Source organism: Terrapene carolina, unplaced genomic scaffold (genome assembly GCF_002925995.2).
Source record: "Terrapene carolina triunguis isolate 2854851 unplaced genomic scaffold, T_m_triunguis-2.0 Scaffold192, whole genome shotgun sequence".
Lineage (NCBI taxonomy): Eukaryota > Metazoa > Chordata > Testudines > Emydidae > Terrapene > Terrapene triunguis.
In genome coordinates, this window is record NW_020664543.1 from 6,961,562 (window position 1) to 6,987,791 (window position 26,230).

At 38.5% G+C, this 26,230-nt stretch overlaps 1 protein-coding gene across 1 annotated transcript in view; it reads right to left on the minus strand.

Moving 5' to 3' along the window:
• Positions 1-26,230, minus strand: part of CEP112 (centrosomal protein 112) — a 297,346-nt gene that overhangs the window by 265,493 nt on the left and 5,623 nt on the right. The window contains exons 3-6 of the mRNA XM_029912219.1: positions 25,284-25,474; positions 23,621-23,790; positions 11,069-11,165; positions 8,166-8,240 (exon numbers count right to left, since the gene is read on the minus strand). Coding sequence (XP_029768079.1) covers positions 8,166-8,240; positions 11,069-11,165; positions 23,621-23,790; positions 25,284-25,474 — 533 coding nt within the window. The remainder of the gene's footprint in view (positions 1-8,165; positions 8,241-11,068; positions 11,166-23,620; positions 23,791-25,283; positions 25,475-26,230) is intronic.

The window sequence follows — 26,230 nt, forward strand, 5'->3', positions numbered from 1 at the left end:
AGGACAGTAATTCGACTTTGTGAGTCCACACTAACGGGGAAAGCGTCGACATTGGAAGCGGTGCACTGTGGGCAGCTATCCCACAGTTCCCGCAGTCCCCGCTGCCCATTGGAATTCTGGGTCGAGCCGTCAATGCCTTCTGGGTAAAAAAATGTGTCGAGGGTGCTTTTGGGTAACTGTCGTCATCCGTCCGTCACTACCGCCCTCCCTCCCTCCTTGAAAGCGCCGGAGACTTGTGGCTGCTTAAAACTTTGATAGTAGCACTGGCCTCCTTTCACATTGAAAGCAATGCTAGTCCATGCTGCCAGCAATCCGGCCAGCATCAACTCTGCCCCTGTCCCACCCCCTCGCGGCTGTCCCAGGGAAAGATCCCTGTATGCCGCCCCTCTCCCGCCTCCACCGCGTGGCTGTAAACCGGCGGTTACAGTTCTGTAAAGGAACGGGCAAGCAGTCCCAATACTAACATTCCCCTACCTAATTCAAAGCAGGTCACCATGAGCGACATCACCCTGATGAGGATCTCAGACAGAGATAAAGAAAGAATGCTCCGGGAAAGCCTGCAAAGACCAGGGCCGTATGCCGCCATGCTCTGCAGGGCAATGATCCCGGAGTACCTGATGGTCTCCTGGCGCAGAAACGTTTCATACCACGGAGGACCCAATAAGGCTGCTCTCCCCAGGAAGCTGATGCAAAGGCTTTCCAATTACCTCCAGGAGAGCTTCGTGGAGATGTCCCAGGAGGATTTCTGCTCTATCCCCAGACATGTAGACCACATTTTACTGTAGCTGCAGTGGCAGGGACTAAACAGTAGAGCGGCTTAGGCAGAACAATCATGCAAAACCGGACATTGTTAGATTTGTTTTTAATAGTTGCACTGCCAGGGACTGAAACGTTAAGCACCTAGGGAAAACTAATCATGAGAAACCCATTGTTGGTATTGTTAAAATTCATGCCATAAAGCACTCTTGACTTGTGGATCTATCTTAAAGAGAGACATTCAGAGAAAGATTATTTCAGAGGACATATAAATTTAAGCGCATCGAATACAGTAATATTTATTTATTTAGGCCCTACTTAAAACCCCATAAGAATGAGAAGAAGAAAAAGCAGGTCTTTATCCACCTGTAATTTCTCAAATGTTTTACAGAGGAGTATTATGGTTTTGAGTGAAGAAAATGTATACGATTTTTCAAGAGCCAACCGAAGGGAAATGTTAGATTTCACGAATAAACAGAATAAGACTTTGATTGTATATAGGGCCTCATATTCAGGGTATCCTTAAAACATGTAATAAAAGAATGACAGGGTACCAATAGCGCAATGGCTGTGTGGTCACATTCCTCAACTTGTGTATACCACAGAATAGTTCTTTATTATCTTTATTTTTCTTTAAATAGAAATGGGGTATATTAGCCAATTACATCTTTGGGATCTATTTCATGTACAGAGCCATAAGAGCTCAAAAGAAGGAACCTGCCTCATCCAAAAGATGGCATTTCCAGTACCGCAGCATCTTCTGTACTGCCCCACATGCCATGACTGCGAAAGAACAAATATGCTAATCTATTTGTGGAGACATTAAATATGTTCTCATATATTAGAGTTGGAGAATGAGATTGTCTGGGCTTCATTATGTTGTTGTTGTGTTTTTGTTTGTTTGTTCGTTCATTCTTCTTATGCTGCCAGGCCTAATGTTAGAAAGCCTGTATGCAACCATATGAAATAAGAAGTCTTTTAAATATCTTTTCTGAAACATGTATTCTAATATTTAGCACTTCTACACACTTTATATTTTAAAAGCATTTTACAAATATCAAATAATCCTCAGAACAGCCCTGAAAGGTAAATGTATTTAATGTAAGTGTAAAGTTGTATATACAATATCTGCCACTATTACTTCCTTTTGATAAGTCCTAGACCAATAATCCTGCCTTTTACACTCAGAATTCCCAGAAATTCCCAGGGCTGCCCAGAGGATTCAGGGGGCTTGGAGCAAAGCAATTTTGGGGGCCCCTTCCATAAAAAAAAGTTGCAATACTATAGAATACTATATTCTCATGGGGGCCCCTGTGGGGCCCGGGGCAAATTGCCCCACTTGCCCCACCCTCTGGGCAGCCCTGGAAATTCCTTTGCTTTGGTACCAATCTTATTGTGGGTGTTATAACTGAATCGGGATTAAGAGATTAGTTAGCAGATCAAATTAAACAAACTTTCAAGGAAACATTCTGTCTTTAGCACTGTCCAAAAGATGACCGGTCCTTCAGTTAATAAGAATTTCCACCTCCCCACCACAAAGAAAAGATTATTAGATTATATTCCTACAGGTTTATGTGGAGGAAATATTTCGTTTCCTACGCCACGCCTAGAGGTAAAAAAAAAAAGTATTAAAACACATTTTGCCCCTAGTTAATATCAGAAAGTATAATTATAACTAGGGCTGTCAAGCAATTAAAAAAATTAATCGCAATTAATCACACTGTTAAACAATAATGGAATACCATTTATTTAAATATTTTTGGATGTTTTCTACATTTTCAAATATATTGATTTCAATTACAACACAGAATACAAAGTGTCCAGTGCTCACTTAATAGTTATTTTTGATTATAAGTATTTGCACTGTAAAAACCAAAAGAAATAGTATTTTGCAATTCACCTCATACAAGTACTATAGTGCGATCTCTTTATCATGAAAGTTGAACTTACGAATGTAGAATTATGTACAAAATAAACTGCATTCAAAAATAAAAAATGTAAAATTTTAGAGCCTGCAAGTCCACTCAGTCCTACTTCTTGTTCAGCCAATGGTTAAAACAAACAAGTTTGTTCACATTTGCAGGAGATAATGCTGCCCACTTCTTGTTTACAACGTCACCTGAAAGTGAGAACAGGCATTCTCATGGCACTGTCATAACCGACGTCACAAGGTATTTACGTGCCAAATGTGCTAAAGATTCATATGTTCCTTCATGCTTCAACCACCATTCCAGGGCACATGCGTCCATGCTGATGACGGGTTCTACTCAATAACAATCCAAAGCAGTGTGGACCAACACATGTTGATTTTCATTATCTGAGTCAGATGTCACTAGCAGAAGGCTGATTTTCTTCTTTGGTGGTTCAGGTTCTGTAGTTTCCGCATCAAAGTGTTGCTCTTTTAAGATTTCTGAAAGCATGCGCCACACCCCATCCCAATCAGATTTTGGAAGGCACTTGAGATTCTTAAATCTTGGGTCGAGTGCTGTAGCTATCTGTAGAAACCTCACATTGGTACCTTCTTTGCGTTTTGTCAAATCTGCAGTGAAAGTGTTCCTAAAATGAACTACATCTCCTGGGTCTTCATCCGAGACTGCTATAACATGAAATATATGGCAGAATGCAGGTAAAAGAGAGCAGGGGGACAAACAATTCTCTCCCCAAGGAGTTCAGTCACAGATTTAATTAACGCATTATTTTTAACGAGTCTCATCAGCATGGAAACGTCCTCTGGAATGGTGGCCGGAGAAAAAAGGGTCAAATGAATGTTTAGCATATCTGGCACGTAAATACCTTGCAATGCCGGCTACAAAAGTAGGAGCATTGCCGGCAGATCGAGGGAAGTGATTATTCCCCTCACCGGCACTGGTGAGGCCACATCTGGAGTATTGCGTCCAGTTTTGGGCCCCCCACTACAGAAAGGATGTGGACAAATTGAAGAGTCCAGCGGAGGGCAACGAAAATGATTAGGGGGCTGGGACACATGACTTATGAGGAGAGGCTGAGGGAACTGGACATATTTAGTCTGCAGAAGAGAAGAGTGAGGGGGGATTTGATAGCAGCCTTCAATTACCTGAAGGGGGGTTCCAAAGAGGATGGAGCTCGCCCGTTCTCAGTGGTGGCAGATGACAGAACAAGGAGCAATGGTCTCAACTTGCAGTGGAGGAGGTTTAGGTTGGATATTAGGAAAAACTATTTCACTACGAGGGTGGTAAAGCACTAGAATGGGTTACCTAGGGAGGTGGTGGAATCTCCATCCTTGGAGGTTTTTAAGGCCCAGCTGGCATGATTTAGTTGGGGTTGGTCCTGCTTGGAGTCGGGGGTTAGACTAGATGATCTCCTGAGGTCTCTTCCAACCCTAATCTTCTATGATTCTATGAGCTCTCAACCTCTCATTGGTCAGCCAGGAGCTGATTGGCCCTCACTTTAAACCCTTTCCTTGTCTTTTGAGGCTTCTTTCCCCCTCTAGCTGTTCTCAAATTGCAGTGGGGGCGGTCTAGGTTGGATATTAGGAAAAACTATTTCATTAGGAGGGTGGTGGAGCACTGGAATGGGTTACCTAGGGAGGTGGTGGAATCTCCATCTTTAGAGGTTTTAAACGGACAGCTTGACACAGCCGTGCCTGGGATGATTTAGTTTGGGTTGGTGCTGCTTTGAGCAGGGGATTGGACTAGATGACCTCCTGAGGTCTCTTCCAACCCTAATCTTCTATGATCCTAAGAGAGCAGCATTATCTCCTTGTAGGCTCTGAAGTTTTACATTGTTTTGTTTTTGTACACTTTTTGATTTCAATTACAACACAGAATACAATATATATGAAAATGTAGAAAAACATCCAAAATATTTAGTAAATTCTATTATTTGTTATTGTTATTGATATTCTATTGTTTAACAGTGCGATTAAAATTGGGATTAGTCGCGATTAATTTTTTTTAGTTAATCACATGAGCTAACTGCGATTGACAGCCCTAAATTATAACTTGTTAAACATCCAGAGACTGAAGTTCCCCAACTATTCAAATACTTAACATGTTTAAAAAACGTGCACATTTTTGTAATCTAATCTATCTAGATATTCATACAATGCACTTCTCAATAGTCTGCAAATGCCTGTTAAGTTCTTGTTATTGTCCCCTGCAAGGAATTACTTGTATAGCATCGACTACTACTGAAAAGGCTGTTTGGAAGTTTAGTATTCAGGTAATTTCACGGTATGTAATTTAGAATCTTTTAAAAATGTGTTTTTCAGAGAAGTCTTAAAATGGTAGAAATTGATCTTTTATCGCTGTATAAAAGTTGAGTTGCTCTCAGGGCCAAGAAGGTGCATCTAGTGCCCTTTCGTTCATCTCCCCTTTAGATTTGGAACAAGCAGGCAGAGAGCTAGTGAACTGGCTCAAGGTCAAGCTTTTCCTCTTCTGGGAAGAAGAAAAGCAAGTGTGCAATTTACATTTAGAATGTCAACAGGCACCAAAGCATGAGAGAGAATACTGTGAAAAAGAAGCAAAAAAACAGAAGTTCTCTGTTATCGCTTACATTTTTACTGAAGAAAACCATACACCATGAATGCAAAACACTGGCCAAGATTTCTAAATATGGTTATGTCCATACGTGTTGGACACAGCATAAAAAAAATAAGCAGCATTCGGACATTTGACCAAATGGAAGATAGACTAGAAAAATGTTATCTTAACCCAAATAAACAACATTTTAAACAAAGTGTTCAGGTTGAAAGTGTGTTTCAGCTGAACCCAGCTAACATTCCTACCTCCACCCCCTCCACCCCTACCAAAAAGTTACAGATTTACATCAAGAAAAAAAAAAAGGTTAAATGAACACTCAGTACCTCAATGCAATATAATCCTTCAATACTTACTTTCACCACATCATATTATTACAGCCTTTCAACCTTAACGTTTCCTGTTTCGTAATGGAAATGTGTGAGGTATACTATTGAGTATATTGTTTGTTAACCACGCAGGAAAGGTTTTCAAATGAATATACTCTCAGAATATATTAATTTTTCAGAGATCTGTAAGTTTATTCATTGCATGATTTTGTTGGTGGAGTAGACGAACATTTTTATGAATAACTGATCTGTTTAGTGATATGATGGGTTATATCGTGCAGCAGATTTACATAACTGTGTAGGCCAAGATTTTCAAAAGCAATGAGCAATTTGGAGTATCTCAATTTTTCAATGCCCAGTAGGAGATACCTTAAAGGGGCCTGTTTTTCAGAGGGTGGTGCTTGGTACTTTATGAAAATCAGGCCCCTTTAAGGTGTCAAGTTGGGCAGCCAAGAACAGATACCAAAAATCACTAGTCACTTCTGAACATCTTGGCCATCATTTTTTTACATGAGTAATGATCTGATGCTATAGTAATATTGGAAATGGATCTTTTAATAGGAAGCATATTGCCTGTGCCTCTGCCAGTCACTTGCAGTTCAGTGTTCGCTTTCCCCTGTTCCCCTTTCATGCCCCTTTTCTATTCCCTAGCCCTCCGTGCTCTTCTTCATCCCATCTCCATACATCCAACAGTCTCCCACTCTCTCCCATCCACGCCCTCCTCCATCACTTACCCAGTAATTCCCACACCTCTTGCTCAGCCTAGGCTGCTGTAGCAAAGCCTGGAGTTAATGAAAGGTCCATTTTATATGAGCAACTTTTGAATTTTTATGCTTTTTTTAAATATTGCACTGTACACACACAAACAGCTCTTATATCTTCATTGTTCCTGAAATAATCCCAAACTCCTCAAAAAAAGAAAATAATTTAGAATTGCAAATGGCACCTCAGCAAGATCAAACACATTTATAGCAATTTTGAAGATACAAATCAAAAAATATTAGAAAACTTTTTGAAAACTGAATGACAGAAAAATTCTTCAAACATTGTAACTGTAACATTCCTTTCCCAATTTCTTCCAAACTCTCTAGAAAACTCTACTCTGCGATGAGATACAACATAGGAAATTTCAGGGGGATTGACTTCTTTTTGGTAAAGTCATGGGTTTATATGAAGAAGCTTCAGCATTAAGTGTGGAGTGTCCACCACCACTCCAGAACACTGAACCCAATCCTCAAATCCTTACTCAGACAAAACCTATACACTAATTATACTTCTGTACAATAAGTATCCAAACAATCTTCTGAGAATCTGGCTCCACAGAAATAAATACAAAGTGGAAAAACTGATGAAAAAAGAAAAGGGTGAGGGGAAAAAAAACCTATTCAACTGGATGAAAACTGGATGATTCCAGATCCACTAGACTAGATCCATAATCCTAATCAAATTGGAGAAGGATTAGACAAAATATCATGAGAGAATATTGCTATAAAGAGTAGGGACTTTATCAAATCCCTGCTGTTCAGGTTCCATACTGATGAGTGATGAGATAGTGAGGAGTGTAACTGAAGGAATGAAGAGAGAAAAATCTCAATATGGTAGCTATCTTAAATCAAAGTAGAATCTAAACTTGTTCAAGTCTAGAAAACTTGAATTGCTAAAGATCAACAGAAAAAGATCAAACCTGACGTGCTAAATCTGTATGCACACACAAATGTACGAAAAAATACAGAATATTTTAAATACAATATTGAATTGATTTTAACAAACAACTCCTTTCGTCCTATTTATAAGAAATACATTAATTGTCTAAATGTATTTGCCTCATGTAGATTGTAATGCCAAAAACACACAGCACATTAAAATACTATTAAAAATATGTCTGTGTCCTAAGGAGAGATGACAGACTGAAAATATGCTGGCTGGAATATTTTAAAATGTTAATGTCCTATCTAAATGTTTTAAGCCCAATTAAAGTCCTACTAATGATAAAAGTGGAAATAAAGCACAGAGAGCCCTATCATCCATTACTGCCAACATCCAATAAATATATATGCTGAGGTTGTCTATGGAACTTGGTGGCGGGAGAACTCCATCCGATCTCATTTTCAGAATGAAGTATTCTCTTTCAGATTTAATTTATGTGATGAAAGATGACTTATCTCACAAGCTAAAGTAAAGTCTGTCAACATTCAACTTTGTAACAAAGTACAGTATTTACAAATATGTTAGGAAGCCACGACTCTACAGGAATATCAGCCTCAATACTGCAGGCTGCTTCACAAGGGATTTATGCAAATCACTGGATTTACACCAAGGTAGAGGTGTTGAGCCTATGCCAGCATCCCTTAAAAAATAATAATATATAGAGAGGTGTTTTTTAACAGTTTCTTCTCAAAATGACATTTATTCATGATTTATCTTTCCAAGTGTCATGATTGCTTCCAACTGGTTTCCATCTCTAAAAGGAATGGCCAAGTTATTGTTTACTATTTCAGAAACAGACTAAATTACCAGACAGCTTTCATTTAAAGCCAATAAATAAATACACTGTTTATTTTACCCCAAGATTCCAACTATTGAGACGAACTTCAAGATCACTGTCGTCCAAAGAAATGGGTTTTTTGTGTTGATCTCCCTGGAATATGAAAATGGAGATATTAGAAGAGTGGACCGATATACAATTTAAAGAAACTTTTAGTTGAACCATACTGCCCTCAAAGGAAAAAAAATACGGTGCCATATCAAAAGAAAGAAGAGTTTTGGTCCCCCTTGAAAACTCACTTTTCCCCCGAGAAACCATCAGTCTGGAATTGGGCTGCTGCTCCTCTTGGCTTCAATTCAGGTAGCTCCACCACCTACCTGTTGCTAGATAATTTGTGCCTAATGCTGCTCCCTTTCCATATCCTCAAAATGTAACAAAACAACAAATATAACTGCATTATAAAAGCGGAAAGAACACACCCTCCCCTCCCCCCACATACCCCTCCTCCCGCCAAGCAGGTTTCCAGAGTGGTGACTAAAGCTGGCTGGGAATTTTTCAATAAAACATTTTTCTGTCAAATTAGCATTTTCTGTCAAAACTTAAACTTTTCATGGAAACATATCCATTTTCACTAAACTTTTCTTGGGATGGTTTCTCAGGTCCAGAATGGAATTTCTAATCAACATCAGAGATAGAAAAACCCACCCCAGAATAACTAATAGACTAGTGGTGAGGGCACACACCTGAGACATGCAGGTTCAAGTCCCTGCTCTGTCTGATTCAGTGCAATGACTTAAACCTGAATCTTCCACATCCCAGGTGAATGCCCCAGCTATTACGATATTCCTATGCTGGGGTGTGTGAGTTTCTCTCTCACACTTTTCATGAAAAATTTCAAAAGGTCTCAGTTTCGTTCCATGGTGGAAGGGAAACAAAATTTTAGAACCTCAAAATTTTTCATGGAACATACTTTTTTTCCCTGTCTGCCTTAGTGGTGACCTCCTTCACAGGGAGTGAATTTATAAGATGAGACCAAAATCCGCCTTTCTGCAAGGAACTGATGTATGCCTAGCAATACCCCAAAACAGAGCTGGGTGGGACTACCTGTGATGGGGAACAAGCACATTGACCAGCCACAAAATAGAGGATGGCTGAAGATAGTGAACTGTAGTATAGAAGGGAGTGGTGATACTGGGCAGAACAGCCACCACCAGAGCCAAGAGGAGCAGCAGACCAGCTCCAGACCAGAAAAGCAGTTTCCAACACTGAGCAGTGACTGGTGATTGCTTTAGGCTACAAGTGTCTTTCACAATGGGTTTCACTGTAGCATAACAGTAACTAATTATTTTATTTAATGCATTAAAAAGACTTCGAAAAAAATATTCCAGGCATTTCTATTTCAGTTCTATAATAGAAGTTTAATTGTAGTAAACTACAGTAGTTAGAAAAACAATGCACGGAAGCATGAATTATTTTGTCTCATTAGGTTTTTTTAACTAGAAGTTTTTAAGATCGCATGCAAGCTTCTCTTTGTTCGAAAATGTGTTCTGATTCAGACACCATAACCATGTAGAGAACTGAGCTTTTAGTTCAAGGAATGAGCGCACAATTGAGGGAGTTCTTTACTTCTTAAGTAAACTCCCTAATTCCTCTACCTGGGACTGAATTATGCCAGAACATCTGCACATCATAGACTATACCATGCTATTTGTTCCAGGCAGCCAAAACAACCAAACTGTTTAGCAAAGCTAAAAAGAATTATTTTATTTATAGGCTTTTCTATGGCACTCGTCACAGTGGTATCTGAAGGCTTGGCTACACGGAGCTTTAGTCACACAAGAGAGGTGTAAATTCAGTCTGCACTAGTATGTTGCACACTAACTGGCCCACATTCTGGTGGGCACTAGAAGTTCCCTAGTGCACACTAACATTGTACTGTTTGAAACTGGACTACATTAACACACACTAAAGGAACTGTTAGTGCGCTCCAGCAGGGTCCACAAAGGCCAGTTAGTATGCAACATGTTAGTGCAGACTAAAATTTACATCACTCTTGTGGAAACTTAAGGCACTGTGTAGACAACCCTGAGATAACGAAGGAAAGCAAAATAAGATGGCGTGACTTGCCAAAAGTCACACAGGAAGCTTGTGGCACAGCTGGGTACAGGATCCAGATCTCCTAAATCCCCAGCCCAGAGTCTTCAATGTAAGACCATCCTTTTCTTTTATAAAATAGTGTTTCATATTAAACACTTATTTTGCTTCAAATAAAGCAAATACTGGTCAATAAGACACTTTTTTGAAGTGTCTAGCACCTCTACTAAATTGAAAAACATGTCAATTACATATGGAATATGATACCACCTACAGTCTAGAGATATCACATTTATGAAGGGAAATAGCATATATATTGACAACTATATACATTTATTAGCAAGAACTTTTGTTTTTAAATTGCTTGCAATTGACATATCATCACCAAATATTTGGGACGATAAAAGATTCTATATGAAGTCTGTTTAGTCTCTCTTGCTAAGCCATAACACTGGTTGTCTGATACTGGATAAAACAATCAGTCCAAAATACAGTCCTTCAAAAGGTCAACTATCATTAAATGCAGCCAAAAAAGCCTCAGCAGTTTTCTTTAATCTATGATTGAAAAATACAAGATGACATCAACAGCAGTTAATTTGCTAAATTGTTTAATGGGAACAATGCAGCTGACCAGCCTTGTTCTGCACTTAATCAGGGTCATCCACCTAGGACAAAGTGCAAGTAATCAATGTAAATTTTTTTTTTTGGCAACTGCAGAGCACGGACTTTGGTGAGCTTCAGTCCTTCCCACTGTTGTTTGCTACATTTCTCTGCCCGCACACAGGGATGACCTTTACAATTAGAAATGACAATTTTATGGGGCTACATACAAATAATTCACTGAAACAAGATCAAATTTATTACAAAAAAGTAAAGAAGTATCTTACAGGCATCTGCATGGCACAGTTGTCCTCATCTGACCGGTGAGGTGGACTCATAGAATGTGACCTTAACGCTAGCTTCCCATTATACTTGTATCTTTCCCTGTCATCACAAAACAGTAACAACCAGAATATAAAGAATTCACATCTAACAACACAGTGGACAGATATCTTGATCTCAAAATATTTTTAAAGTAATAGATACAGGAGAAAATACTATGTGAGGTTATGCAGATTAAAAATAAATTGGTTAACCGAATAAGAGGGGAAATGGTGTTTTTGTAGCATCTACATTGAAGCATTTTAAAAACAGTGGAAAGATTAATAAATTTCTCAAATACTCTTCAAAAATAAATTCACAATATTTAACATATCATGTAATGCTATGTTATTTCAACATGTTTTCTTTGTTTCTCCTTGTTATATAGATATGAATGTTGGGTGATACGACAATTATTAATTTAGCTGGAATTTTATTCTTTACAATTGTGTATATTTTAATCCATTTATTCCTAAAGAAGATTTGCACTGGCCCAGTACAGTTAGGTTTTATTTTGTGATATTAAAAGATTGCATTTTCTAAAAATACCCAGATTTTGCTCCAGGGATAGTGTTTTTAACATCAGAAGACATAGCCTAAAGTTGGAGGGGGAAAAACTTATTTGGAAGTGAATTGTTGATAATATAGAACATTAGAATTCTAACATCATGCACACAACTTCAATTAGACTTGTGCTCCTAATGCCCCTAGGTGCTTTTGGAAAATCCCACCCTAAACTGATAATTATATTGTGCCTATCAAATTCCTGGGTCTCTACATGATAGACAAAGTAATAACTTTGGAACAATTTCCTAAGTTCAAGGGAAAATAAGAAAAGGCTCCACATAATTAATGATGACTAAAGCATTTATGGCAGTGGAATAATATTCAGAAACAGAAAGGCTATATTATGAAGCAGCTTGTAGTATTGGTGAGATAATTTTCAGTTGATGTCACGAGTAGGGTCACAGTGATATGACAATTATCTTCCGTTCATAGCACATTTCATCAGAAGGATCAAAGGGCTTGATAAAACCATACATAAAAATCATTTCATCCAACATGGAAGGGAAATTACACACCATCCGTTATTCTTCTTTGAAGGTATCATTTGACTGGATCCCTGCTCTTTGGTCTCAGATCTCTTACACCAGACACAGGTTAGAGTTCCGCTAGTTCGTCAAGATTTTTAACTCCTTATGGCACTGGCAGTTCAGCTCTAGTCAGAGCCCAACAGCTGGTAATTCAGTGCCTCAAGAACATTGTTTCAGTTCTTTGATGAGCAGGAAGCACAGAGTTCCCCAAACCCAAATGTTCAATGTGATAGCTGACAAAAGAATATTTATGCTGTTTAGACAACCACTTGGGACGGAGATGGGACACTCTGCCAGTGGGTTTCACAGATATTTGCTGACAGCAAAGGAATGGTGAGACTCAGAAGTCTTGGGTTCTATTCCAGGCTCTGGAAGGGAGTGTGCTCTTGTGGCACAGACTTTTCTACCTGCTATCAGTTACCCCCTTAGCTCACGTGAGAGAGGTCTGCGTGGTGGAGCTAAAGATTCCAACCCTGCAGATTACCCATGGGGGTGTTAATATGATGCCACATGATGGAATTTGTATGTTCAGTTTCCTCTTTCAAAAACCTAGGAAATTACATACAAAAAAATTATTTAAAAAGAATATTACTACGGTTGCAAAGTCAAGCACTCAAAAGCTAGGAAATGCCAGAATTAAGGCTGCCTTAACCTAAATATCTGATCAGAAGGCAGGGCTTTGGAGCGGAGCCCAGAGCTGGAGCGCGGAGCAGCTCCAGAGCAGCGGAGCTGCAGGTTTTTGCCTGGAGCCGGAGCACAGCTCCAGAGCCCTGCGAGAAGGGACATAAATGTGAAGACTAAATTCCAACTCTTAAAATCTTACATTTGGTCTGTGTTAAATTACAGCTATGAAACACGGACATCCAAAATATTGATAATAAAGAAATTACAATCCTTTGAATTATGGTGTTACATAAGAAATCTGAAAATATATCATGGATAGACCAAGTAACCAACAAGACCGTATTGGAGATGACTGAAACTCAGCAAATGCTAGTCAGAAATCTTATGAAAAGAAAGATTCAATTTGCAGGGCAAATTTTAAGAGGTTCAGCAGTCAATACATGTTATGGATACTGGAAGAGAAAGCGGACGACAGAAAAACACTAAGCAGAAAAAGATGATCTTGGACAGATGAGATGGTATAAATGGTGGATCAAAAGGATTATTTATCCACAAATTGATTAGCAGAGGATCATACAGAATGGGCTACCATGGTTACAAACCTCCAGTAATGGAGATGCCACATAAGAGGAAGAAGAGTGTAAGCTTAATTCAGCCCCCTGTGTGTGTGCTTTATGATACAGTCTTTATGATCGCATAATAATTTTTCCACAGGACCCCTGCTTCATTCAGTGTGAATGATGGACCTCCTCTGGAGCTGAATAAGGGCTGTCTTGTCTGTAGTATCCCTACCTGATTTGTTACAGAAGCTCGGAAGGTATGCAGTGAATGAGGCAGGGGTCTGCAGGAAGAGAAAGGGCAGTCTCATGGTAAAGACAGTTGAATGCTGCCCTGGAGAACTGATTTCTATTCTTGCTTCTGCCACAGAGTTCCTACATGATGCCAATCAAGTCACTTAAGACAAACTTTTCAGACGTGGTCATTAATTGTGTATGCCTCACATACCAGATGCTCAACTTGACATCCTGCAGTCTGATTGACAAAAGGGCTGAGCACTCACAACTGCAAATAAAGTCAATGGCAGCTACCCTCCGATCATATGAAGTGCTATATAATGCTAAGTACTCTGAAAAATTAGGTCCTAGGTGTCTTTTTACCTTAATATTTCTTACCCTCAGTTCTCCATCTGTGAAATGGAGATAAATAATACTGCCTCATCTCACAGAGGTCTTGTGAAAACAGATTCATTTCTGTTTATGAAGCACTCAGATAATATAGTGGAGAATGCCATAGAAAAGTCCACGAGGAAATTAATAATTCTGTGTTCAGAGGACTCATTGAGGCAGGAGTCCTCTGAAAAAAAAATAGCATGTGTTCATTTAATTAAAGCTATCACAATGCATGTGCACAAGGGGGCTGAATTAAGGTTGAACAGCAGCTTAATTAACATTTGGGAAGTCTTCTGAGACCCTAAAATGAAACTGCTAGTGAAATTCTTCCTGCTCACTCTTCCCCCTCCCCCACGGTTCAGAAGGCCTGTGCAACACTTCTTAAGAGAAGTGGTACATTGGACCTTTGCATGTCCTTTACACAGTTTTGTCTGATAATTGCAATGTATTACTGTTACTCCTGCAAAGAGTAGCATGGCATTTTTAACAAGGTAATCAGTACCTCTATACTAGAAAAACAGAATACTAAGCAACAGAGGGCCCACTAACAGCAGTCAGACACTAATTCATCACTAACCAAGAAAAGATGCACACCCCATACTTATTCATTACCACCATTTCCTGCAGTACAATATGAAGCAGGAGCCAAAAAAGACAAATAGAACTTTTAAACTACAATCAACATCTCACAATAAACGTGGTCCTCTTCTTGAAACTATTACCCATCAAATTGTTCTGCCCCAGACAAGATATTAGGGTAATCAAAATATTTTAATTGTGCCCCTAACATTTGTTAAATCATATTTTTTTCATAACATTTTACCAGGTTGCTAGAATCATAATAGTTAGAATTTAAATGCCTAGTTTTATAATCAGTCATTTCTTTGCACAAAAAATGTAGTGCTTACACATTTGTTTCTTAATTATGATTCAAGAGTTATAAATACATTAAAAAAAGATTTAATTCTATCATGAAAGATAAAAATGTTCCTGTTTTAGTCATCCAGCAGTATGAAAGTTTAAAAGGTGAAAAACACAGTCAAATTTATTTGAAAATAGAGACTTTAAATCACAGTTACTGTATGAACCTTCTACATAATGGTGACCAAAACCATCATCATTTATGACACTTGCATTATGGAAGTCCTTCATAGAGAGCTGTAGGCAAAATTTCTATCCTGTTTTAATAATGGATTAAAACAACAAAAACCCCTTTGTTTAAAAATTAAACATTATTTAAATATTAAACATTAGATTTTCTTTTATTTGTTAAATAGATTATGAAAACAAGTTAGAAATGTATGTACTGTCTATTACATAGAGCTCCCATATGGCCCATGTCACAAATGATGTCAGCTTAAAGTAACAATAGCCTCTGCTTTTTAAAACGCATATAACCCAACTTCTACAGCTCATGACTTCTTGCCATGGGAATGCCTAGAGTATCAATACAGATCTTGTATGTGGTGCTGAAATAAAAGTTGCTCTTTCAAAGGTTATTATACTAGAAAACCTACAAAACAATGTGCTGCAGTGTTCTTATCACTGCAAGATTAGATACCTGGACTATAGATTGGGAGAAAGAAATATAAACAGGAAATTAGGAAAAAGACACATAGAAAAAACACTCTTCTTTAAAATAGGATGTATATTTCCAGGATAAGGTCTAAATACCACAGGAAGGAATAACCTTTTGATATTGCAGTAGTGCCCAGAGGCTGCAATCAAGATCAGGGCCCCACTGTGCCAGGTAATGTATGAACACAAAGGGAGAAGCAATCCCTACCCCCAAGAGCTTACAATCTTGTTTGATTTCTTACTATCGTTGAGGATAAATGAATCCATAAGATGGAACTCTGCTTGCGTGGCTATTTCTAGGCCCTAGCCCTAGCCACACTGAAGAACTAAGGCAGCTCACAAATAAACACATGGAATATAACATTTAAATGCAAGTGAGGGCCACAGAGCAGGCCCATGAGGGGAAAGGAAGAAAAAAGGCGAAAATAGCAAGATCAGTGGTTCTACACCAAAGATTGTGCAAACTTTAAGGGCTCTTATCTTTCCTCCTCTTATTTCTCATAGACAAGACAACAGATGTCAGATTTTAGAATAGACCCGAATGCAGTGAAGTAGGTTCTTTGGTAAACAAGTTTGAGGCCGGCATTCTAAATATAAAGGGCAGCACAGAATAAGGTATGGGAACTGTAAGAGAAGGAAAAGAAACCAGGATGGAGGCTGGCATCACTACAGAGCACAAGAGTGGAGGAAAAGCTACAAGAGAGCAGGTCAGAAACATAAGCACATACTGACCACTGTAAGAGCTAGAAGGCAAAGACAAGAAGTTTGAAATTAATGTTGAGTTTCATGGGGAACCAGCAATTTAAAGGGTGGGAGTGGAGAGTAACATGGTCAAAGCAATGGGCCAGAAATGTTTTGCGAGTTTCATTTCATGTCAGCCTCATTGACTGGAGGGGGTAGGGATAGTCCTGAAAAGGACAAGACTGCAGTATTTAAGCAAGAAGATGATTAGGGCATTGAGAAGAACTTTGTTCACCAGAGAAGAAAGGACAGGGTGTATTTTTAGAACAAACATGTGGAGTAAAAAGTGTCAGAATTGTATATGTAAAGGAAAGGGAGAGATGAAAATAAGTCTCATGTTATGGGCTCGAGTCATAGGCAGAATGGCTATAATCTAGATCATAATGGAGAATAGAAGTAAAGAAGAGGATCTGGGAGAAAGCATTATAAGCCTGTCTTTGACCATGTTAAGTTTGAGGTTATAGAGAAGAATCTTTCTATGTACAGTGCAAATCCATTCACATTAAGATAAAAATATATCCCCTTAATCAATGTACCTACTAATAAATAGCCATGTACTATTAAAGTCAAGTCAGACTATTAAAATACCTTACATTCTTTCCCTCCCAGCAAAAAATTCAGCTGTGAGTTATGCCAAGAGATGCTGAGATGAATTAAGTGTTTATGAAGAGAGAGACAATTGTTGGATGTACAGTATAAATTAGTCACTTCTATGAAAATTGAAACACAAACCAACTTTCCATGAGGAAAACAGTCCCAGCTTTCATCTAAGCAGCAGGGAACATTGAAATGTACCAACTGGAGCGTACCTTTCTTCTGGCATCAGTAAATATCAATAAAGTGTGAGGATAAACAATAGTGATTGCAGTGCAGTGAATGGTTTGGATAAACAAAAACTAGGAGGAAAAAGAACAAAAGGAATATAAAAATGCAAAGATTGTCTCCAGTGAGTCATAACATTCCTACCCTTAACAGAATTTTATTCTGCCAGGATTTATTTTATATTGCAAGACAACAAATCTTTATCTGTATGTAAATCTATACTTTCTCTCAATACAGGCTGTTTCTTTTCAGGCTATGTGATGGCTAGAGAAAGCTTCAGGTTTAAAAACAAAAACAAAAAAAAACAGATGTCATGTTCAATCTTACCCACAAAAGATTACTCAAGTATTTTAAAACTGGAAAAGTGTGTTCAGATATACTTAGGCACCTCTTTGTTATTTTTAAGTGGACCTTAAAAAAGAAGCAGCATTGCTCAGTTTTATAAGTAGAAGCTTGAAAAGGGCTCTAAGTGGGACTGTTGCTTAGCCTTAATCAAACCATACAGGACATAAGGGGGAGTCCCTTTGCAGTCTTCCCTGTTCACCTCTGGAAGTAGTAGACAAGGGTGCCAATGCAGGTGGACAGGGAGTGGCCACAGCCTTGATTCCAGCTTCATCACCCCCAGACACCAGCCAGGACAGTGGGCTGGCATGGGAAGAGGAAGTAATTTTCTACTGATAAAAGAGAGTAGCAAATGATTTCCTACTAGGAACCAGTGGGAGAAAATGTGGGTTCCTCCTGGAGTGGTGCAACACAACAGGACTGGTTTTAAGGCATAATCTACACGTCTATAAACAATATCTACTAATTCAGTTTGAAAGGTCAGATTTCTATTAAAATCTAACTATACAATACTAGTTTAAATCTACCCTCCCAATTTTTGAAATGAAGACCTCTCTTGTCCCATCAAGTCCAGCATTACCCAATCCCACTCTGGCAGGAAAAAAAAAATCTGACAATCTGCATTTATTTTACAAATGTAACAGGTAAGTAGGTTCCTAGGAAAAACAGCCATTTCCATAATCAAAATAGCATATACACAAACAGTACAAAAATAACAGAGTACAGCAGGGCAACAAGTGCTCTTTTACTCTGATTTTTAAAAGGGAGGTGGTAATCTTGGGTTATGTTCCTCAAACCTGAGTTTTAGTTGCTCTCAAAACCGTAATTCATAAACATCTTTCTTTGAAATAAATGGCTTATTTTTAAAATGTCTTCAGAAACTGCTACAGTCTACCTGTAAGAATTAAATTACCAATAGTAGGATAACAGAATATTAATCAAAGCTAAAACATACTGCTTATCCACATAGATCACATTCTCCAGTACAAAGAAAAGTAGGTTTTCCTTTATTACATAGAATGGAAGAAGTTCACCATCTGCTGGCCATTACAATAAATTGCAGAGGCACCAAGAAACACACTGAAAAAGGTTCACACTTTTAATATTTATTTACTGAGCACTGACAGCATGTTCACCACTATAAAAACAAAGGAAGACATGATCCCTGCCCCAAAGAGCTAACAAAGTAATAAAGACACATTTTACATCAACTGTTCCCATGAAATATTGTTTCTTTTTACAGATAACAAAGCTCCATTTGGCCCTTCCTTACCCCTTGCATAGCTCAAATATTTTAAATATTTTCTCTTTTGTATTCAGTTTATGTGAAGTGGAAACTCTCTCTTTATGAATTTAACACGTAACTCAGAAGAACTGCCAAGTGTAAAAGTAACCCAAGTTTTCTCCTCCATTTTTATTCCTCTTCAAAAATTTAATGCACAAATTAAAGTTTTCCCCCCACACAAAATAGATGTGTTCTTTGAATGAGTACCCACTTCTAGAAGTGAGTATCTTGTGCTTTTGATTGCCCGCTAGCCACTAGCTGCAGACTAATGCTACACTGCCAAAGAACATCGTCCATGATCATGCTTTACAGGACAACATGTATTTAAAGCACTTGGAAGAGGGGAAGGTGATCAGGAACAGTCAACATGGATTCACAAAGGGCGCCTGACCAACCTGATTGCCTTCTATGACAAGATAACTGGCTCTGTGGATATGGGGAAAGCGATGGACGTGATATACCTTGACTTTAGCAAAGCTTTTGAAGTATAGTCTGAATGAATAGCCTACCAGGTGGATAGAAAGCTGGCTAGATCGTCGGGCTCAACGGGTAGTGATCAACAGCTCGATGTCTAGTTGGCAGCCGGTATCAAGCGGATTGCCCCAGTGGTTGGTCATGGGGCTGGTTTTGTTCTACATCTTCATTAATGATCTGAATGATGGGATGGATTTCACCCTCAGCAAGTTTGCAGATGACACTAAGCTGGAAGGAGAGGTAGATAGGCTGGAGGGTAGGGGTAATTTAGTTGGGGTTGATCCTGCTTTACGCAGAGGTTTGGACTAGATGTCTCTTCTAACCCTAATCTTCTATGAAAGTGCAATTCTACTCTGAAAAGTGGCTTTGAAAAAAATGTCATAATGGAGTTCCACATTTACTGTCACAATTTTAATATTGAATTTGCTCAATTTAGAAGTAGAATGAGGCTTATTTATTTACCATCATGTCAAACACAGACTGAGATCTGAAAATTATGTTATGCTCTTATTGCATCATGTATCTTCACTTGCTATAAAGATTCCAACACCAAATGCTGCTCTTTAGTTACATCCATGCAACCCTGTTGTCCTCGGAGGATATCATAAAATCATAGAAGATTAGGGTTGGAAGAGACATCAGGAGGTTCTAGTCCAATCCCCTGCTCAAAGCAGGACTAACCCCAACATAATCATCCCAGGCAGGGCTTTGTCAAGCCAGGCCTTAAAAACCTCTAAGGATGGAGATTCCACCACCTCCTTAGGTAACCCATTCCAGTGCTTCACCACTCTCCTAGTGAAATAGTATTTCCTAATATCCAATCTAGACCTTTCACACCTCCCCACTCCTCAGTGTCATCTGTGCAACTCTGTTCCCTGTGGTTGCACAGGCGTAACTAGATGCATAATCTGTGCAGATAGCCTGGCACGTAGAATTTAGTTAACAATTCTTCTGCTGATGTGCAAGTCATAAAAAGCAACAGTTTCAGACTGCCTGAACTGGGTTGATTCTGCAGGGATAACAGTAGTAAAAAGGTTTCCCCCCTCTAAAGTAAGCAGATATAGTAAGTAAGTAAGCAAGCAAGCAGATATCTGAATACACACAGAGACCAGATCTAATGAGTAAGGGGATGTCATTTTTACAATCACTTAACAGACTGTATGGAACTTTAGAGGGATTCTCAGGTACCAGATCCAACATCTGTCTTCTTAGTAGTCACAACAGCTGCCAACTATGGTCTAGAAAAATATCTTAGTGTTATGTAGAACACAGGAGAGTAAAATGAGGTAACGACTCTCCACCACCACACATCCCCGTGCAGTTGCATAGGACCTATCTGGACCTTGGGTCCAGATATGGGTAGAGAGAAGGGGTTGTGCTCCCTGATATTCCTCCCTGCAAGCAAGTCAGAGGAAAGAGAAAAGGAGGGGGGGGGAAAAGGAGGGCTGATAGTAGATGGAGGTATGGCTCCAGCCCACATCCCTTACACATTGACTACCAGAGTTGGTTGGATGCAAGAGGGGAGGAGTATGCTGCATCTTGTACAGTGCTAATGCAACATATTTCAACCCCTATTCAACCCCACTCTCAGAATAAAAAGGGAGCTAAAGAGGAATCGTGTCTCAGAGAGGCATCTCTAAAGCACAAAGCCTTTCTGGTTCTATTTTTAGGGTGGCACAGCTACACACCACCCCATATTCAAGGGTGGCCAAGCCTAAAAGGTTAATCAAGCCATATGTATTTTATTTTCCTTTACTATTTAGACATTTCTTTTTGGGAAGAAGTGTCAAGATGTATGACAAAACCTAGAAGAGTAACATGGTAGGGCTGGGACTCTCATGGCAACTACTGATATTCTACATCTATGCTTGGCATCTACACTCAAGATAAGAAGTCCATATCAGTGAGCATGAGTGAAGGCAACCGAAAGACCAACTAAGAGTATCAAATGTGATGTATGTGTTATCTCAGGTTTAATGGACATTAAGACATTCCCGAATTTTAAGTCACCGTTAGAAGGAAGTGAAGCCATCTGGTAAAATGTTTAGTCCTAAGTGACTGACATAGGAGCCAAAAATCATGTTTACTTTTCTATAGACTTTCAATAAGACTTTTGAAAGTTTTACTCCTCACCTATCAAATTGTGCCTGGATTAAAAAAAAGTAGCCTCCACAGGCAAAAACATTTGGGTAAGATGAGAGAAAAATAGTGGATTTAAAAACCAAAGGCTCAGTGGTGTGCAAATGAATGAGAGGTATAATATTGAAATCTTATAGCAAAAATGTCAAATTTGGTTGTGCCTACAGTAACACTGAGCACCTAAATCAACAGTTAATCATCTAAATATAAACAATGTGTGTGCTCAATGCCTCTGAAAATTGGGTATCTAGTGTGAAATCATGGCCCTACTGAAATCAATGGCAAAACATCCACAGAAGTCAATGGAGTCAGGATTTCACTCCTAACTGTAAGTATCCAGACTTGAAAATTGTGGCCAATCTTTGCTATCAGAGCATAGCCACCTTTGAACTACTGCACTGATAGAAAATGTCTGCTAGCAGAACACAGGAGGATGTTCTAAACTCTAACACAGGATTTATACACGAAAGAGTGCTTAACAGAGCCCCAAGAAAAAGACTTCAAAAAGACTGCATCTTTAATAATAAAAAATAAAAAAGGGCTAGCACACAAACAGCATAATCTAAAATGTCATTAGAAATGCCTCACATACAAAAAGGTCTAAGTAAAGGAAGATTTTATAAAGTGATCAAAAACACACTAAGATTAAAAGAGGTTTTTCAAAGGACAAGTAGAAGTGGTTGTAAAATTTATGAGACAGCATTAAACTTCAGTTCCAATTTGCAATAAATTATTCACTATAAAAATACACATGTGAAATAAAAGTTTCTTGTGCACTTTTCTGTTTGTTTAGCGGGTTTTATATTTATTAATTTGTGCTGGATCAACTGGAGGAGATAAAACTACACCAGTTGACATCTCAAATATTACCTCATCCTCATATGTATGGTTAGAGGAAGAGCTACAGATTTAGGGAAGACTGCAGAAGAATTTGCAGTTTGAAGAAGAATACAGCCCAGAATAGCATGCTTCCTTACATGCATGAATTAAATATAAGGGAAATTTAAGTAAATATATTTTTCTAACAAAGACTGTATCAATAAAACAAATCCAAAAGGCATTTCTAGTCAAAACATCACATTTGCCAAGGTAACCAATTTGCTAAAAGAGGAATGTAAGTTTTATATTTAGTTCATTAAGGAAAGTCAGGTTAGGCACTCAGAGATCTGATAGCTGATCAATACTCTCAGCAACTCCAAGTGTCGATCTGGAGACCTGACTGTAATTCAGCGAGCTGTTCCCAAAGCTCCTAAACTGATTATATTAAAAAGTTTCCTGCAGAAATCAACTAGTCAACCTCCACCTATAGTTAAGGTTGACCAACACTTTCTATTATAAGACCCTGCTTTCAGTTGCTTATAAAAAATGTTAACCATTCAGGCTGAAATTTTCCTTGCTGGCTGTCAGCTTCAGGTTGAATGTTGGGTTTTTTGTTTTTTTTTTACTTCAGCAAAAACCGTTCAACTGTTTCTCAGAGCAAGATTAGGAAAAATAAATTATTTTGCCGACCTGAAATCATTTTGCTGAGAAGTTCTAGCACCTCCATGCTTTGGATCAGGGACTTAAAATTGGCAGAGAGGACACACTGGTGTGAGGGATGTACCTTTGCCATCTCTGTGATCTCCATCAAACTGCCCAAATATAGCCAAATTATAAGCTTCTCAAACGTTTCAGTTTGCACATGCTCAGTAGAGACTTGTTAGAGTTTGGCTGCTAAATTTCCTAAGAGTCTGCACTGAGCATGCTCCGAGTCAGGGGGCTCCTGCAGAGGGCAGGCTTTTCCCTGCAATTGCTCTTCTTGGCTGTAGAAACCACAGTGAAGCCAGGCAAAGGAACTGAAAACAAGGAGACTCTCTCCTGTGCTTCTCAATGCTCAGGGTACAAGGAGGAAGAGGAAACAGAGTGATTTGAATACCTGGCGAAGGGAGGGGAAGGAGAGGGAGGATTGCAGAAGCCAGAGTGGGAGAGAGGAGAGGGCAGGAAGATTGAATTGTAACAGTGGAGGAGGGGAAATAGTTTGTGATCATGTAATTAAAGACTATCATGGTGCTTACTCACAAAGGGCCAAATTAACATTGTACAGGCAACCTTAATTCTGACATTTCCAAACTTTTGAGTGATTGACTTTGCAACCTTAACTTTTTTTAACATATTGTTATTATACACAAAAAACTAGCACTTTATAGTAAGATTATGTCCAATTCCACATGTTAATAAGCATTATTTATAGATCAGATTTTGAATTCTTACCTGTGTGCAAGTGGTGATGCTACCAAAGCTGACTCCTCTCTAGAAGAGAATTTCCATGATTCCTCCAATTTCGATTCACTTGTTCCTAGTTCTCCCATGACCCAGTCAGGTAAAGCTTCTGGGCTACCACTCTGTGCTCTCGTTGAATTTGGTTCATCAAAATAGATTGACTATATTTTAAAAAAATTAAAGATCCAGTTAGTCAGAAAGATTAACATTGTAAGATCTAGACAAAAAAACAACAACAAAAAACCAGGAATATATGCACCCTTCTTTATCATCATCATCACTTGCTTGCTGGTTTGGTAGCAGCATAAAGAATGCAATTCCATTCCCAGTAAAGTCAAAGGGAGTTTGCCAATAAGTTCAATGAATGCATGCTTAAAATAGGGGGCCAAGAATATTGAGTCCTGGATATAAGGGAAAATAGTCGTAAGTTTACATAGCACTTATTACCACAGAACATCTTTGCACAGCCTGTATTATTGATACTGATAGCTAACAAAACTGTTCTATGAACAGTGTCATAAATTGCTAACTAGCTCTGAAGAGCGGGATCTGGCTTAGCTACATACCATGTTAGGGACCAGTTAGGGACCAACCTTCCTGCACTAATCCAGCACCTTATGATCCAGACCCAGTTGCCTCTTCCAATAGTAAGATTCACAGCCCAATACTTCAACCCCAGCATCCCCATTACCTTGGGGCCCTGCTCATCATGAAGCCATCCTCAACACGCAGAGAGAACATTGTTTTGAAACATTAATTGTTTTAAGTTTTTGGCATTAAAGTTGGGGAGGGAAGAGGAAAGAACAAACAGGGGAAAAAAATACTTTTGATGGCCTAAGAGATCAGAGATGGTTAGTTTAGTATAGAAAATAATCAATATTTTTTCAATCTAATAATCAATTTATTATTGTTTAATCCAAACATATATAAAATTCAAAGAACCCTTCAAAACCAAAAATTGGGTAGCAATACCACTGAGTAATGTCTTTCATCCAAAAAGCTAAATGCATTTTACAATACTAATAAATTAAAGAACTGATTTTCAGAAGTGCTGAAGTCAATGGGAGCAGCAGAATGATCAGAATTTCTAAAAGTCTGGCCCTACCCTTCACAATGCCCATGTGAGCCATTATCCCCATGTACACTTTTTTTTAAACATACATGTAGAGTATTTAATTGATTTACCCATCTAAGTCTGTAACAAAGCCAGGAATACACCAGCCCTAAGCTTCAAGCACAAGACTCTCTTTCCTTTCACAATACCAATTTGAAGTTTAAGTCTAGCTTTGAAAATATCGACTATGTTCCTTTAAATATATTTTAAGTTATCTGTAAATATCAGTTAACAACTAATCAGATATCATCAAAAAGGCATGTTTCCACACTTTCTGAACTTCTATTTTATTTGAAGAAGAAAACAAAACAGGTCACACAAAAAATTCACAAAGACCTAGAAATCTGTTTGCCAACTCCAGTTACAAATGGAACCATGGTACAAGTTGTAGGCCAACATTCACTCCTTGCAATTCCACTGAAATCACTGCAGAATTTGATTCCGTCTGTAACCAAAAGTGAATACTTAAACATATAATTTTTAAACTACGTTTATGAACTACTCAAGTTTGTTCTCCATAAAAATGAAATGAATACCCACCATATATGACGGCAAGGTTTTCAGTATTCCAGGTTCGGGTTTATGTGTAAAAGGGCCTTCTAGAATTCCTCGTTTCAGCATATGCAGCAACAATTTTGCATACAAGTTCCGATTCTTTCTACCCATAATTCCTGCACCTGCTCCTGAGGGCTCGCAGAGTTTTTTAATCCAGAGCGCACATCTCTGACGTTCTAGAAAAATACATTCCATTACAATAGACTTTCTTAGAAAACAGAACAAACTTAAGAACAGCAGAAGTTATGAAAGAACCACAGCATAACTTTGTAGACATCTCTCTCTTCAACCAAGAATTTAAGTTTTGCACAAAGGAAGTTTTAAGATAGAACATGAAATTTTACAAGGATGTGTATATTTTTCATGGAAAGGAACTTCAGGTCAAACAAAACACAAATGGAAAAAAAAATTATCCACTAGAATATCACAGAAAAAGAAAATTGAATTCCATACTAACTTTAAGAAGAGTGCCATAGAAATACTTCCATGCTATACAGCTCAAAACATATACTTTAAATTCAATTTGGAAACTTATAGACAACCTGTGCAGTTAGATCATGGACAACTAGTGTTATGTACTCCCAGAGAACTATATCACTTAGTAGTTTATCTTGCTTTCTGAACCAGCTTCAATTTCTGAGTTGACCTAGAGTACAGTCCCATGCACACTGCAGTAATCTAAACTTTCTATGATCAAAGTAGTAAGGTTCACATCCAAAAGAGAGTCTCAGTCTCCTAGTCAGGCATACATGAGTTAAAACCCTCCTCAACACTGTGGTTTGTGATATTCTAACATCAGCTTGCTACCCAACAACAGCCCAAACGTGCAAACTCTAGCTACAAATAGCAGGCACATATCCTCAACAAATATAATCTTCACCATACTTTCTAGTTGCTTATCCCCAACATTACCAGTAGCACCTCAGTCTTAT